Below are 18,089 nucleotides of genomic sequence, written 5' to 3' on the forward strand. Positions count from 1 at the left end.
AAAGCGCTAACATATTTAAAATAAAAAATGAAGCGCGTACTCGCCCTCCCTTGTTTAGGTATAGTTCCCCGCCATTGCTTGTGGCTTAGTGTTTTGGCTGTAGCAGTGATATCACATCGACAATGCAAAGATCCACAGCAGAAAAATACTTAACTATAGTGCTTTGATTTTTATTTAATTAATCAATAGTAGCCGTTTGTAATATATCTTGTCAGAGAAATCTGCTTCTCTCGGAGAGAACTGATCAGTCATTTTCAAAATTCTCAGTTTCTGGGTAAAATCTGTATTCAGTGAAGACAGATTATTAAATTACCAAAGTAGGAAATGGCCGTTACTACTGATGAGACTCTATGTGGAGGAGGCAAGAACTAAAGGCAAAGCGCCTCTCTCCTCCTTCCAACTGTCTACATAGAATCAATCCAGAACAGCGAAAAAAAGACCGAAAAGATGTCCAATAATGATAAGGCAAAGGTAAGCCAAAACACGCGTCGGGGCTGGCACATCCTGGGGACTCTAGCAGCACAAGAGGTACAGCACTGTTTGTTTAATGTTGACACTTCTAATTTGCCTCCTGTACCACTTTTACACTTATTATGTTGGAGTACAGCTTTTTATGAAGCTCTCCCTTTGCACCGCACTTTATTTACTATTGCTGCATGGATTAATATGCATTTGCACTTTTGGAATTAAGTCTGAATTTTACATGTTTGTATTGATTATGCACGGTCACTTAATTTATATTTCTTGTACCACTTGATGCATTCAGACATATGATTGAATATATTTGTGTCCCCGGTAGTGCCTTTTCCATGGCATTGGCCTCTCCCCCATTTTAATTTTATTTACATTGTACAATAAATACATTTATCATTATTGGATATCTTTTCGGTGTTTTTTTCATTATTCTGATTTTAGTATCCGAGTTGTCTTTATATTTTCCATGTGTGCGATTGTTTCATTTTAACATTGCATTTTCCTTGAGATATTTTAATTGAATCGAACCAGCAGCAACCACCATCGCCTATCTCAGTAACGGGAAAGTCGGTCTTCACTGAATACAGATTTTACCCATAAATTGAGAATTTTGATAATGACTGATCAGTCCTGGAGGAGAAATAAGCAGATTTCTCTTATAAGATGTATCACAAAGTAGCTTATTTTAACGGGTACTATTAATTTCTACGATAAAAATTAAAATGAAGGTTACTGCAGCTGAAAAATGTACTTACATGCTAGACTTTCTGACGGAGCACTCCGCCCTTCACATGTGGTGATTTTAATTACATCTAGTCACATTTAAGTCTGACCGACCCATATATGTAGGCTTTGCTAAGATTGGTGTCCACATTCACCCATGCATGCTGTTATTAGCCTTAGGTAAGTGTCCATACTGGACAGGAAGGTCAGAGACCCATCCGATTCATGAGATTACCTTGAGGATGGTGGATGGGCTCACATTATTTTGCCAAATTTTGTGCGAAGCATCTCGTGTTATTTTCCTAAATTTCTAAAGCCATTTTGCTGTTCACGTTTCACGTATTTCACATTGACATGCTTTAACATGATTAAGTGCAACCATTTTCCTATTTTTCATTGGTTACTGCAGCTGAGCTCTGTGACTGGCTGCAGCAGTGCGGCGCACTATTGATGTGTCATCACTAGTGTTGAGCAATAACTTCCGATATTGGGAAATATCGGATCGGATTGGATCGGACCGATACCCCAAAAAGTATCGGTATCGCCGATTCCGATATCGGAAGCCCCATTCAAGTCAATGGGACAGAAATATCGGAAATAAAATAAACCCTTTCTTTCCTTGTAGGTTAATTCTACATGAAGAAAAACAACTAAGAATAATGTAGAATGTATTGGGGGAGGTGGAGGAGACATTAAAGGCATAGAGGTTTAGCCAATCAAATGGAATAGCAGGAATAAAAAATTTTTTTAAAGATGTTCAGAGTTACAAAGATATTGACTATGTTAACCTTTTGTATATTTTGTTAGATATGTATGTTTCACTACTTCCATGCTCTTCACCTTCTTTTTTACTTCTCCAACACTTTCTCCTTCATCATCCTCAGCAGCAGCATCTTTTTCATCAACTTCTTCACCTTATTCATCTTCTTCTTCTTCACCTTCTTCCTATTATTCTTTTTTTTTACATTCTTCATCTTCTTCCTATTATTCTTTTTTGTACATTCTTCATATTCTTCTTATTCATCTTCTTCCTATTCTTCTTCATCATATTCTTATTTGTGACAGGCATTCCTGTAGTTGTTATCTATAAAAGTTTGAAGATTACACCTTCCGTTCTGCCTGTCACAAAAGATTTACAACCGGATTTGTCCGCGTTCAGTTTGGCCTGCAGCAGCAGGCATTTTCCAGGGGCACCACAAGGAGGAACGGACTCACCCCCATACACTGCTTAGTCTTCTTCTGCTTATAATTTAGATAATATCTTTTGCTCTGATTTTTAGTCTTATGCTTAATGTTCTTCTGCTTTTGGTCCTTCTGCTTTTTGTTCTTCTGCTTCATGGTCTTCTATCTCTTGTTGTTCTGCATCTTGGTGGTTGTCTTCATGTTCTTTGTCCTCTTGGTCATCTTCTTCAAGGTCATCTTTTTGGTCTTCTTCGGTGTGGTCTTCAGGGTCGTCGTCTTCAGGGTCGTCGTCAGGGAGATCCAGAGTGAGAACCAAAAACCATTTCCACAAACGTGAACTTTGAAAAGTAGCAGAAGGTACAAGAAGGCTGAGGAACTGCCGAGAACCAGCTGATGGTACTGGAACCTGGATGGGCAGCAGAAGGAACAAGAGCCAATGGCACAACCGTGGACCAGCTGACGATGCTGGAACACGGTTACTAAGCAGGAGGAACCTGTGCTATAAAGCACTACTAAGGACCAGCAGACGTTGCTGGAACTCGGATACCGAGAAGGAGGCACCTAGGCCAAAGGCACTGCCGAGAACCAGCTGACGGTACTGGAAACCGGATGGGTAGCAGAAGGAACAAGAGCAAATGGAACTAGCGAGGACCAGCTGACGGTGCTGGAACCCGGAGGGGCAGCAGAAGGAACAAGAGCCAATGGCACAACCGTGGACCAGCTGACGGTGCTGGAACACGGTTACTAAGCAGGAGGTACCTGTGCTACAAAGCACTACCAAGGACCAGCAGACGTTGCTGGAACTCGGATACCGAGAAGGAGGCACCTAGGCCAAAGGCACTGCCGAGAACCAGCTGACGGTACTGGAACCCGGATGGGTAGCAGAAGCTACCCATGAAAAACAAAGTTGCAAGGCCGCGAGCCAGCCGCAATTACCGAAACCCACAGTCCTACAGTGGGTGCTTGTCCTATTGGCACTACGGAACCAGCATTTATTACCAGAACCCGCAGCCCACATAGGAAGCACCTAAACTGCAGGCACCATAGACTCGGCTAACCCAACCGCAACACGACAGGACAACGTATTGGTGGAAAAGTGACGTTGACACTACCCGGAAACAGCAGGCGTGCTGGAACCAGGCTGGGCAGGAGGGAGTACCCGTGCCAAAGACACTGCCGAGAACCAGCTGACGGTCCTGGAACCTGGAGGGGTAGCAGAAGCTACAAGAGTCAATGGAACTACCGAGAACCAGCTGATGGTGCTGGAACCCAGATGGGTAGCAGAAGCTACAAGAGTCAATGGAACTACCGAGAACCAGTTGACGGTGCTGGAACCTGGAGTGGCAGCAGAAGGAACAAGAGCCAATGGCACTACCGAGGACCAGCTGACGGTGCTGGAACCCGGAGTCTAAGCAGGAGGTACCTGTGCTACAAAGCACTACCAAGGACCAGCAGACGTTGCTGGAACTCGGATACCGAGAAGGAGGCACCTAGGCCAAAGGCACTGCTGGGAACCAGCTGACGGTACTGGAACCCGGATGGGTAGCAGAAGCTACCCATGAAAAACAAAGTTGCAAGGCCGCGAGCCAGCCGCAGTTACCGAAACCCACAGTCCTACAGTGAGTGCTTGTCCTATTGGCACTATGGAACCAGCCTTTATTACCAGAACCCGCAGCCCACATAGGAAGCACCTAAACTGCAGGCACCATAGACTCGGCTAATCCAACCGCAACACGACAGGACAACGTATTGGTGGAAAAGTGACGTTGACACTACCCGGAAACAGCAGGCGTGCTGGAACCAGGCTGGGCAGGAGGGAGTACCTGTGCCAAAGACAGTTCTGAGCCGCAACTCTCGATGTTGGAGCCCAGGGTCAAGCATGGAGCAGGCTGAGGACTAATTGCAGCAAATGTTATATCGGTTGTAGACTACTACTGATTTTAACCATGCTCCAATTAGGCCTCTGGCTCCACTGTCTCTAGTATTACCCCAGGCCTCCAACACCGCCAGTTGCTGCTCAGAAGTGGCGTCTGCACAATCAACTCTTGTTCCTGTGTAACTGGCGCTCAGTAACGTCAGTTGATCCCCTGATGTGTGTCCGGCAATGTCTCCTGCTAAGTGCACATTCTCACAACTAGTAATACAGTAGTACTACAGTAGTAGTGTGATTTTGGAGACAGCAGGAGACATTGCCATCCACACAGCAGGGGAACAGCAGACGTTACTGAACCCCACTAACACAGGAGCTAGTGTTTTTCTCTGTGAAGACAGCACTTCTGAACACCAACAGGCATTGTTGGAGCCCAGGATCAAGCATGGAGCAGGCTGAGGCCTGATGTAGTGTGATTTTGGAGGCAGCAGGAGACATTGCCATCCACACAGCAGGGGAACAGCTGACGTTACTGAACCCCACTAACACAGGAGCTAGTGTTTTTCTCTGTGAAGACGGCACTTCTGAACACCAACTGGCGTTGATGGAGCCCAGGATAAAGCATGGAGCAGGCTGAAGCCTGATGTAGTGTGATTTTGGAGACAGCAGGAGACATTGCCGTCCACACAACAGGGGAACAGCAGACGTTACTGAACCCCACTAACACAGGAGCTAGTGTTTTTCTCTGTGAAGACGGCACTTCTGAACACCAACTGGCATTGTTGGAGCCCAGGATCAAGCATGGAGCAGGCTGAGGCCTGATGTAGTGTGATTTTGGAGGCAGCAGGAGACATTGCCGTCCACACAGCAGGGGAACAGCTGACGTTACTGAACCCCACTAACACAGGAGCTAGTGTTTTTCTCTGTGAAGACCACTTCTGAACACCAACTGGCGTTGTTGGAGTCCAGGATCAAGCATGGAGCAGGCTGAGGCCTATTTGCATCAAGTCTAATATCGGTTGTAGACTACTACTGATTGTCAACGTGCTCCAATTAGGCCTCTGTCTCCACTCTGTTTCTAGTATTTACCATGGCCTCCAACACCGCCAGTTGATACACAGAGTGCCGTCTGCACAATCAACACTTGTTCCTGTGTTACTGGGATTCGGTAATGTCAGCTGATCCCCTGATGTGTGTCCGGCAATGTCTCCTGCTCTGTCCACATTCCCACTACTAGCTATGGGAATGTGGACAGAGCAGGAGACATTGCCGGACACACATCAGGGGATCAGCTGACGTTACTGAACCCCACTTACACAGGAGCGAGTGTTGATTGTGCAGATGGCACTTCTGAGCAGCAACTGGCGGTGTTGGAGGCCAGGGGAAATACTAGAGACAGAGTGGAGCCAGATGCCAAATCAGAGAATGTTTTAAATCAGTAGTAGTGTGATTTTGGAGGCAGCAGGAGATTTTGCTGTACACACAGCAGGGGAACAGCTGACGTTACTGAACCCCACTTACACAGGAGCGAGTGTGTTTTTCTGGAAATCAGGAAAAATGAGCTGCAAAAAATCAAAAAAAGGACTACGTATGAGGCAGAGACGCACGCTGAGCGGACTACAACCAGACGTGGCTGCAGAACACACTACAACGTGAGCTGCACTCACACACAGAGACCTCTGAGACAGTCAAGAACAGTGCAGATAACTTGGCACTAGAACTGAAAGGCTGCAGAGAGGCTCCTCTGTCTACTACTAGTGTTTGCAACCAACGTATATGGATACGGATTGAAGCACACTATATAGAATTTATGAAAAATAAGCAGCAATAAAAGAAAAATATTTATGAGGCAGTGACGCACGCTGGGCGGCCTACAACCAGACGTGGCTGAAGGACACACTACACAGCGTGAGCTGCACTCACACAGCCCTTGCAGACAGCTGTGAACAGCGCTGCTAGGCAAAAGAAAGCTACAGTGGTTGATTATGTAGCCTGGGTAAAGCACAAGATTATTTTGACAATCGCTATCTCTAACTGTCCCTCAGTCTTCAACAGCAGCCTGTCCCTAACTGAATTCACAGCAGAGTGAACCAGAAATGGCGGCTGCGGCGGCTTTTATAGTGCATCATGACATCATTTCAGCAACCAATCACAGCCATGCCATTAGTTACCATGCCTACATGCCTAACAGGATGTGCCCACACTTCTGAAGATTCCCATTGGCTGAATCAAAGCAAACTGGCTCATAGCATTATGGGAACTTCCGATTCCGGTATCCGATATGCTAAAAGTATCGGAACTCAGTATCGGAATTCCGATACTGCTAATATCGGCCGATACACGATATTTGCGGTATCGGAATGCTCAACACTAGTCATCACTGCTACAGCCAGACACTGAGACCCGAGCAGCGGTGGGGAACCAAGGCTAGAACGGGGAGGTTGAGTACCTTCTTTATATGTTATTTTACTTGTTTAAACGCATTTGGGGTCCTTGTTACTAAAAGTATAAAACACCTTTAACAAAAAGGAGAAGACTGACCAAAATACTGAGATGTGAATAGGCCATAATCTATATGGTGATGCTTATTTGCGATTTATGTTCCTTAGTACGTATTAATGCGCAGTTGTGATATGTGACTGCAGCACAGCTGCACTGTCTGCAGGGAGACTGGGGTAGCCTGAGACACAGCCCTTGTATCATCATTGGTTTTTGCTCTTTCTCTTTCCATCCTCCTCTGCATCCTCTGATTGGGTGCTGTGTATAACACAAGTAATAGGGGCTCCCTGGGACGTCGGCGCATAGTGGGCTGATTTCCATCACTGACTGCATCACTACTATCATAATTAGAAATGATTCTAAAATTTGTCAGTGATGTAATTAGTTTTTACATTATTTGATACAAAAACCAACCACATAACAGCCCACATTCCCGTTATCACTGCAAACTCCAACTTACGGCAATAGTATCCACTGGTTTCCATTAGTGAGTCACTGAGTAATGCTAGTGAAACCCCAACCATCAAGAATCAGTTACTCATTAAAGGGGTTGTCCAGGACTGGCACATCATAGTGGATCCAGCACACCCTAGGTGTCACGTGGACCCGTCCTGTGTGACACGACCCGCAGGCCGGTAACTAAGACAACAGGACACAGCACGTGTAACTATCCTGTGTGACACGACCCGCAGGCCGGTAACTAAAACAACAAGACACGGGGGAAGGGGAAACAGTTACAACGGTGGGCCCTGCGATAGGGCACGGGGACGTGGAGACCTCCTGCACTCCCCTGAGTCAGTGTCCCTAACACTCCTAACGTTCCCTATGCCAGTTCCGCACCGGGCACCGATCAGGATACCTGTCACCCTGGCACACCCTACACCTATCCCTTGCTAGGGAGCTGAGTGGTGCAGGCACTGGCCCCACCGCTGTACTAATACACACCAGGGAAAAATACAAACAGGGAAACACCACTTAGCTTTGCTCTGTTGCTCCCAGCAACAGAGTCCACCACCAAAATGCAGCTTTCCTCCTGAATAGCTGCCACCAAGCTCTGTCAGAGCTGCAAGGAAATCCCCTCTGACTCCTTCCACACCAGGACTCTGACTGTGCTACAAGGAACTCTCTCTATCTCCTTTCTCCACCAAGGATGGTTGGAAATGACCACTATCACCAACCCTGATTGCAACACCTGACACTCTTTTATAGCAGAGCCAGAGCAATCACACCTGCTATAATCATGTGCACTAAAGTAACTAGTGTGCAATGACCCTAACGGCCACCGGGGGCAAAACTAAAACTGAAACCACCACAGTGCAATGACCCTAATGGCCACCGGGGGCAAAAACTATCTTTAAGCACCACAGCTTAAGAAAAAAAAGGTTACTAGTGAATTTTATCTGTCATGATCCAGCATGGATCATGACACTAGGAGATAAAATAAATGTTTATTCCAAAATTGCTAAATCCTCTTCATTTCTGTATATTCCATAACAGGATTAGGCAAGAAAAGTTCAAACCGCGCAATAACTCCCATGTCTTATATACTTTTTGCCTAATCTCTTTATGGAATATACACGACGGAGATGTGTTAGCCATTTTGGAATCAACACTGATTTTATCTACTCACATGGGCTGGATCCCCTACTACCTTGGAACCTTCTGTATGGGATGGACTCTGAATTATGCTGACTTTTCCAACAAATAGACCATCAATGTTGGTCTTTGATTGAATGGGAGATAAACAGCAGTACTCGGCGGCAGCAGCTGAGCAATATGCGAGATGGCCATGCTCTGCCCTGTAAATCGCTTAGTTCCTGCCACTGCCGGAGCAGTTTTCAGCCTGTCAGTGGGGATGCCAGGTGTTAGGTGCCCACCAATCTCATATTGTTGATCTGTCCTATGGAAAGGAAATAAAAAAATATGTCTGACAACCTATGTTAGTTTAGCAAATGCAATGGAGACAGCAGTCACACAGAAATGGCTACAATTACGATGTACCACATCATTTAATAGATTATTGCGGGATATGTTTCTGCAAGAACAAACAACTGGAAATAACACTGTCATTCTGTAAAATCATTTAACATATGTATAACTTAGATCTTGGGAATGCATTAATCATAAATGTGTCTTATTGCGCAGGCTGTCCATTCTGGGAGACTACAGGCTTTTGACTGGGGCCCTGAAGGCAACATGAAGCACTATAACCAGGTAATACTTACGTTTGGGGATCTCTTCTTAAGCATTCAACGGTTCCCCTAATTTACTTTCTGTAATGAACATGCACCCGATCATCTCATTGCCAAAGGTCTGGCACCCCTCTAGTTATACTTTTACAGTCAAATAAACAGCCATCCATGTGACACTGTACATGCACAGACCAAGTCCTCCAGGGAAAGTACTGCTGATACTTTAGGCTTGGTTCTCTGATTTATTTCGTTCCAGGTCGGAGGACTGGAGGAGCCCCTGTATAACCTCCATCTTACATCGACCCCTCTGTTCTAGGCACTCTGCTGCCCATGATGTTGTTATGAAAACCATGGGCTCAGTGTGGTGGTGGCAAACAGTGGGCGCTGGTGGCTGTTGCATCCATAACACTCAAATGGAAGTGGTTATGTGATTCACCCATGTGTCCGCATTCCCTGCACATCCTATACCACACTGGATCCGAAAGTGTCCATAGCATGTATAGGATACATGCAACAAAAGCTTCTGTGTATGCTGGAGCAGAAGACGATGCAGCCAGGAAGGTGGTCATGTGGGTCGTAAAGGGAATCTGTAAGTAGGATCTACCTTCCTTAGCCGTCTATATGGGCACACATTTCATAGAAAGCTGAATAAAATGACACCTTGTTATCTGTGATCCGACTTCTTATTCCAGAATTATCCATGCTTTTCTTGTATGTAAATGAGCTGCTCAGGGCTATGAACTGAATACTGATCTACCTAAAAATTTTGTATAAGAAAAATATGTATTTTACCCTTCCCCACGACAGCACCCACTGGAGGTATCGGATCCGCCCCACTTGGAACAGGAAACCATACAGGAAGATAAAAAGGGGCGGTCCGCCTTTCCTCCTCAGTTTTGGTTTCCTGTTCCCAGGGAACCTCAGGATTGATCCTTCAGGAAGACGTACCTGGGCCATAGGCACGCCGCCTGCGTGGTGTCCATGAGAATGGCAGGGGCTGCGGTCTGGAAGCAGCGTCGGGGTAGACTCTGTTAGACGGCTCCCCCCTCGTCTGATGGCTAGAGGTGATGACCAGGTCCGGGAGGGGCCGCCCGGTCTCACCTAGGGGTGCGCCAGGTGGCACCAAGCATGCAGGAGCCACCGCTGCGGGAAGCGGTAAGTGCGCCAGTGGCGCGGGAAAAAAAGAGGAAAAAGAGAGGCAGCGGTGGCGGCAGCGTCAGGAGAAGCACGGGCCGCATACAAAAGCGGCGGCGCGGTAGCCGACCGGCGCAGATGCTCCTAGGCCCCGGAAGTAATGAGTGAACTTCCGGGGCAAGATGGCTGAGGAGCGCAACGGCGCAAGCGCGGTGAACCCGGGGAGGAGGAGCGACTTCCGGGAGAAAGAAGAAAATAAAAAGGGATCTATTTAAACAAGCGCCGCAGCTTAGCGGCAGGAAGCCATGTCATCCCCAGCGGAAGTACACGCTCCAGCAGGAGACTCTGCGGGAGGCAGCTCCTCCAGGGACCGCGCTACCAGGACAGACACTGCCCACAGGAGCGAGGTGGGAGAGTCAAGGCCTAGGACATGATCTCAGCCATCTGATCCGGTAATAAAAAGCTTCACTGGGTGAGTGTGCAATATATATACTCTGCCTATTAAGCTGACCTCTCCCCCCCCCCCTCCTTTCGCCATGTCTCCCCTCTTCCAGGCGAAGAAAAAAGAGAAATCCAAACATAAAGAATGCGCTTTATGCGCTGAGCCTCTCCCTGACTCCTACCCCAAAAAGCTCTGTAAGCAATGCACCAGAGAGACTAGACAAGGGTCGGCATTGTCTTCAAAGGACATTCGGGCCATAATTAGGGAGGAAATACAGGCTATCACCTGTGCCAGTACTCCCTCAGAAGCCAGGAGCAAAAAACAGGTGACTCTCAGCTCAGAGTCAGAGGAAGAACAGGGGATAATCTCTGATTCTTCACTAGCATCATCGTCATCATCATCATCAGACATTGAGGGACGATCTTGTTTTCCCCTGGATAGTGTGGATAACTTAGTCAAATCTGTGAGGAACACTATGGGGTGTGAGGAGACAAGGGGCGCCCAAACCGCACAAGAAATAATGTTTGCGGGGTTGGCGGAAGGGCAGTTAAGGCCCTAATAAAGAGAGAGTGGGAAAAACACAATCAAAGAAGTTTTCTCCCATCGGCCTCAAAGAGGAAGTATCCATTTAGCGATGACGAGCTATTAAAATGGACCAAAGTTCCAAAGGTTGATGCCGTTGTCGCCTCTACCTCGAAGAAGTCTACTATTCCAGTAGAGGACGCAGGCTTATTGGCGGACCCGCTAGACCGTAAAGCGGAGTCATCATTAAAAAGGTCTTGGGAGTCCACCACAGGCATTTTTAAGCCAGCATTAGCCAGCACATGCACCGCCAGGTCTATGCTCGTGTGGTTGGATTCAGAGCCTACTATCCAAGGGGGTTTTAGCAGAAGTCCCAGAGGGACAAGAGGGTAGAGGGTTCTCTACTCTCCTTTATTTTTAATTTCCAAACCAGATGGTACATTTAGGACAATTATAAATTTGAGGAAGCTTAATACGTTTATAAAAAATTATAAGTTTAAAATGGAATCAATCAGATCCACCATAAAACTTCTCTTTCCAAACTGTGTAATGGCGGGGATTGACTTGAAGGATGCTTACTATCATCTTCCTATTCATGATAGATACCAAAGGTACCTAAGGGTCAAGGTGGTATTCGAAGGCAAGATCCGTCATTTTCAGTATACGGCCATGCCTTTCAGCCTCTCTACGGCGCCAATAATCTTCACCAAAGTGTTGGCAGAGGTGAAGGCCTATCTTCTTCAGAAAGACACTCTAATCGTGCCTTATCTGGATGACTTCTTAATTATCGGGAACTCGGTCACCCAGTGTACCAGACGTGTGGCTGACACGGTCTCAACTTTGCAGGATCTAGGCTGGATCATCAACTTCCAGAAGTCCAGACTTGTTCCGCATTCCCTTCAGATGTTCTTAGGGTTCCAGTTAGACTCCACAACCCAGAGATGTCTACTCCCTCAGGTAAAAATTACACTCACAAAAGAGAGGGTGGAGGCAGCCATAAGTAGACCACGTATGTCTCTGAGAAGGGCAATGTCGCTATTGGGGTCACTCATTTCCTGTGCCCCAGCAGTCCGGTGGGCCCATTATCACGTCCGCACACAGCAGCATCAGATCCTCCAAGAGGACAGGCGACATAGTGGTCACCTCGAGAGCAAGATAACCTTGCCACGGGAGGTCTTGGCTTCTCTAGAATGGTGGCTAGATGATAACCATCTGTCCACAGGAGTCCCAAGGGTCATAATACCATCTTGTATCCTAACCACCAATGCTAGCCCCCACGGCTGGGGAGCCCATATGGGGAATAGCTTTTGTCAAGGAAGGTGGAATGGAGATGAACTAGGCTACTCGTCTAATCTAAAAGAACTGACGGCAGTATATTATGCTCTACACCATTTTCTTCCACAGCTCCATCGGAAGCATGTCAGGATCTTATCTGACAACACCACTACAGTGGCCTACATAAACAGACAGGGAGGTACTCGATCAGAGACTCTGATGTCTTCTGCGGCAAAAATCTTAAACTTAGCCGAAAGTTATTTGTTGTCCCTCTCGGCCCTCCATATCAGGGGTGAGAACAACCAGGAGGCAGACTTCTTAAGCCGACACACACTTCGGCAAGGGGAGTGGTGCCTCAGTCGCCGAATCTTCAAGGACATAGTAGCTCTATGGGGGCAACCTCAGGTGGACCTCTTTGCCACAAAAAAGAACAGACAAATAAAAGCGTTTGCCTCCCTGTCCCCGTCAGATCTTCCAGACATACTGGACGCCCTCCAGGCCTCATGGAAGTTCAACCTGGCATATGCCTTCCCTCTGATAATTCTCCTACCACAGGTCATTCAGAAGATCAGAGAGGACAAGACGAAAGTAATTTTGATAGTACCATTCTGGCCCAAGAGACCATGGTTCTCATGGCTACGAATTATGTCGGTGACAGATCCTTGGGTCCTCCCTTCGATTCCCAACCTACTCTCCCAAGGCCCTTTTTTCCACCCTCAAGTGGACAGCTTACACTTGACAGCGTGGAATTTGAAAGGCAGCTACTAAGATCGAGGGGGTTTTCTGAAACACTAATTTCTACGCTCCTACAGAGCAGGAAGCAGTCCACTACCCAAATTTATACAAGAATATGGAAAAAATTCCTGCAGTTTCATACAGCGCCTCATACCACAGAAGTTCCGATAGTTCCTATCTTGGAATTTCTACAGAAAGGGAAGGACTTGGGCCTGGCGGTAAACCCGCTAAAAGTCCCAGTGTCCGCATTAGGGGCATTGTACGGCCACAATATAGCGGGAAATAAGTGGATATCACGATTTATCTCAGCTTGCGAACGAATGACTCCGGTTAGCATACCTGCAATCCCTGCATGGGACTTAAATCTGGTTTTAGACGCTCTTATGGAAGAACCCTTCGAGCCGATAGACACGATATCCCTGAAATGCTTGTCACTCAAGACGGCCCTCTTAGTGGCACTAACGTCGGCTAGGAGAGTGAGTGATATCCAAGCCCTATCCATAGACCCACCCTTTTTTCAGATATACAGTGGGGAAAAAAAGTATTTAGTCAGTCATCAATAGTGCAAGTTCCACCACTTAAAAAGATGAGAGGCGTCTGTAATTTACATCATAGGTAGACCTCAACTATGGGAGACAAACTGAGAAAAAAAAATCCAGAAAATCACATTGTCTGTTTTTTTTTCATTTTATTTGCATATTATGGTGGAAAATAAGTATTTGGTCAGAAACAAGCACTCAAGATTTCTGGCTCTCACAGACCTGTAACTTCTTCTTTAAGAGTCTCCTCTTTCCTCCACTCATTACCTGTAGTAATGGCACCTGTTTAAACTTGTTATCAGTATAAAAAGACACCTGTGCACACCCTCAAACAGTCTGACTCCAAACTCCATTATGGTGAAGACCAAAGAGCTGTCAAAGGACACCAGAAACAAAATTGTAGCCCTGCACCAGGCTGGGAAGACTGAATCTGCAATAGCCAACCAGCTTGGAGTGAAGAAATCAACTGTGGGAGCAATAATTAGAAAATGGAAGACATACAAGACCACTGATAATCTCCCTCGATCTGGTGCTCCACACAAAATCCCACCCCGTGGGGTCAGAATGATCACAAGAACGGTGAACAAAAATCCCAGAACCACGCGGGGGGACCTAGTGAATGAACTGCAGAGAGCTGGGACCAATGTAACAAGGCCTACCATAAGTAACACACTACGCCACCATGGACTCAGATCCTGCAGTGCCAGACGTGTCCCACTGCTTAAGCCTGTACATGTCCGGGCCCGTCTGAAGTTTGCTAGAGAGCATTTGGATGATCCAGAGGAGTTTTGGGAGAATGTCCTATGGTCTGATGAAACCAAACTGGAACTGTTTGGTAGAAACACAACTTGTCGTGTTTGGAGGAAAAAGAATACTGAGTTGCATCCATCAAACACCATACCTACTGTAAAGCATGGGGGTGGAAACATCATGCTTTGGGGCTGTTTCACTGCAAAGGGGCCAGGACGACTGATCCGGGTACATGAAAGAATGAATGGGGCCATGTATCGTGAGATTTTGAGTGCAAACCTCCTTCCATCAGCAAGGGCATTGAAGATGAAACATGGCTGGGTCTTTCAACATGACAATGATCCAAAGCACACCGCCAGGGCAACGAAGGAGTGGCTTCGTAAGAAGCATTTCAAGGTCCTGGAGTGGCCTAGCCAGTCTCCAGATCTCAACCCTATAGAAAACCTTTGGAGGGAGTTGAAAGTCCGTGTTGCCAAGCGAAAAGCCAAAAACATCACTGCTCTAGAGGAGATCTGCATGGAGGAATGGGCCAACATACCAACAACAGTGTGTGGCAACCTTGTGAAGACTTACAGAAAACGCTTGACCTCTGTCATTGCCAACAAAGGATATATCACAAAGTATTGAGATGAAATTTTGTTTCTGACCAAATACTTATTTTCCACCATAATATGCAAATAAAATGAAAAAAAAACAGACAATGTGATTTTCTGGATTTTTTTTTCTCAGTTTGTCTCCCATAGTTGAAGCCTACCTATGATGTAAATTACAGACGCCTCTCATCTTTTTAAGTGGTGGAACTTGCACTATTGCTGACTGACTAAATACTTTTTTTCCCCACTGTACCAGGATAGGTTAATATTAAAACCAGACCCCTCATACCTGCCTAAGGTATCAACAAGGTTCCATAGATCTCAAGAGATACTTCTCCCGACCTTCTTTGGAGACCCCTCCACTCCGGAGTGGAAATTCCACACCTTGGACGTTAGAAGAACTGTCCTAAAATATATTGAGAGGTCTAGGAGCTGGAGGCAGTATAGGGCTCTGTTCATATCTTTTCAGGGCTGTAAAAAAGGGTACGGAGTCACGAAGAGCACTATTTCCCGATGGATCAGGGATGCCATTCGCTTAGCCTACTACGCGAAAAATGAAGAGCCTTCGGAGAACATGAGAGCACATTCCACCAGAGCAATGGCAACCTCCTGGGCCGAGAGGGGAGACGTTCCAATTGAAGCCATATGTAAGGCAGCAATTTGGTCAACCCCTTCTACCTTCTATAATCACTATAGACTTGACCTTTCATCAACTTCTGACCTAAGCTTTGGCAGGACTGTCCTTGGCATGGTGGTCCCACCAGGGTGATGGTCTCTGGAATCTCTCCAGTGGGTGCTGTCGTGGCGAAGGGTAAAAAGCCGGATTACTTACCGGTAATGCTCTTTTAATGAGTCCACGACAGCACCCACTCACTTCCCTCCGTACTAAGATATCAATAATAAAGTGTATCTGCTAAGGATGAATAAGTAAAATTTAGAAAAGCAAAGACATTGCCTAACCTTTGGCAGTCCTCCTGGTACTCTGAAATACAAAACTGAGGAGGAAAGGCAGACTGCCCCTTTTTATCTTCCTGTAGGGTTTCCTGTTCCAAGTGGGGTGGATCCGATACCTCCAGTGGGTGCTGTCGTGGACTCATTAAAAGAGCATTACCGGTAAGTAATCTGGCTTTTCTCTGTAATAAGACATCAAATTGTAGATATAAAGGCATCGTGTTATTCAGCTTCCTATCACCTATGTGACCCTATAGACTGCTTAAGAGGGTTTATCCTACTGACAGATTCCATTTAAGTGCTATGGCTGGTGTCCACTGTTCATGCAGTGACATGGGCAGTGGGGGAGCCTAGAACAGGGATGCTACAATAAGATCTGAGAAGGAGAGTTAGGGGGGGGGTCATCCATGTTTCGGTTAGCATTGATGCTTTGGGGTCCTGGGTGCAAATCCCACCAAGGACAATATTTTCATGAAGTTAGATTGTGAGCCTCAATGGGAACAGTGATGATGCCTGTAAAGCGCTGTGGTATATGATAGTGCTAAATAGGCAAATAAATAACAAATTCATAAATAATAAATGCATAAATCTCAATACACCAGAATAAGAAGCAGCTTTCTTTGATAAGATATATTACAAAGTTTCTTATTGTCATGCGCACTTTTATTAAACAAAAATTAACACGATTACTCTTTAACGTAAAATAATCATTACAAACACAACAACCCACTCAAGCACCAATAGCCTCCAAAATATGGCTGACTCATCAACTTTTTTAATGGAGTCACAAAAAGTTTCCCATTTCTACCAACTGTCCACCCTTCATTAGCCATATAAAAGGTGTACATTTTCCCACAGGGCTGCGATCAGAGGTTCAGGTGGTTCCTTACATGAAGTGTATGTAACAGTCTCCATTTTTAATGTGTTCTTCATGGGGTTTTTTTTCCAGAGCACTCCACCTTTGTATGATGTGACCAACATGAATGTCCCCACAGCAATCTGGAGTGGAGGAAATGACTGGCTTTCTGACAAGCTGGATGTTGAATTATTAATTTCTAAAATTCATAACCTGGTCTTTTTTAAAGAGATACGAAAATGGCAGCATCTCGATTTCATATGGGGTCTTGATGCTCCACAAAAAGTCTACAAAAAAATCCTTAAGCTCCTGGAAGAGTTTCCATGAACTATCCATTACGTGACCAATATCTGCAAGTGGAAAATACTATGAGGAGAAAAGGGTGGAGTGTTGCCAAATTTCATTTTGCCTGTGTGAATTGTACAATTACACTCTCCCTTGTGCCAGTGTTGGACATCAGCTATGCTATACAGTATAATAATGCAAAGATTAGTCGTACTGCCAATTTATAGTAACTGAAAGTAACATAATGGGAATACATAGTGACCTGTAAATGACTAGCATAGATGAAGTAGTGATAGTAGCTTGTAATTATTAAGCACTACCAGCCATAAACGATGCAGGAATGAAGAGCCAATGTCAATAATGGAATTACATACACAGGCTGCAAGTAGTTGTTGTTTTGTAGTTATAGTAATGGTTTAGAGGTTGACAGGCTTTATTGTTTGAATAATACCATGCAGACTAATGTGAGGTAATTGACATTATGTTTTATTCTGTAAACAACTGGTATACATACACTGTTTGACATTAATGCTTTGTGGAACATATACGCTTTATATGGTATTTCTCGTAATTACCAGTTTGTACATTGTATACCCTGTCTATGGTTTAATAAACGAATTTAAAAAAAAAAAAATTAATGGAATTACATGTACTGCTGGGACTGTATGATTTCCTTTCTTATACCCGTCCATACACGAACTACCACCTTGTCATAAAATTAATAGATCTAGAGTTAGAAGGACCAGACATCTCCCAACATGAATGTTTTAGAAAATACTGATTCTCTATAGCAGGGTTCCCCAACTCCAGTCCTCAAGGCCCACCAACAGATCATGTTTTCAGGACTTCCTTAGTATTGCTCAGGTGATAATTGCTTCACCTGTGAAACACAAAGGAAATCCTGAACACATGATCTGTTGGTGGGCCTTGAGGACTGGAGTTGGGGAACCCTGCTCTATAGGCTAACAATGCTGGTGAAATTTATAAACAGAATTCTGCATTGCTTTGTTCCTTTATTAATCCTCCTAAAGACATGGCTGGTTTGCCTGAATTGCATAGTCATGGGA

At 45.5% G+C, this 18,089-nt stretch overlaps 1 protein-coding gene across 6 annotated transcripts in view; it reads left to right on the plus strand.

Annotated features, from left to right (window-relative positions):
* Positions 1 to 17,674, plus strand: part of LOC141089479 (lysosomal acid lipase/cholesteryl ester hydrolase-like) — a 77,747-nt gene extending 60,073 nt beyond the window's left edge. For 5 of the 6 annotated variants that reach the window (XM_073575916.1, XM_073575919.1, XM_073575918.1 and 2 more), the window contains 2 exons: positions 8,894 to 8,962; positions 16,831 to 17,674. In XM_073575916.1, coding sequence (XP_073432017.1) covers positions 8,894 to 8,962; positions 16,831 to 17,064 — 303 coding nt within the window. In that variant the 3' untranslated portion in view covers positions 17,065 to 17,674. The remainder of the gene's footprint in view (positions 1 to 8,893; positions 8,963 to 16,830) is intronic. The other variant, XM_073575920.1, reaches the window with a different exon arrangement.
* The last annotated feature ends 415 nt before the right edge of the window (positions 17,675 to 18,089 follow it).

Source organism: Dendrobates tinctorius, unplaced genomic scaffold (assembly GCF_039654945.1).
Source record: "Dendrobates tinctorius isolate UK_male_01 unplaced genomic scaffold, ASM3965494v1 ptg000046l, whole genome shotgun sequence".
Classification (NCBI taxonomy): domain Eukaryota; kingdom Metazoa; phylum Chordata; class Amphibia; order Anura; family Dendrobatidae; genus Dendrobates; species Dendrobates tinctorius.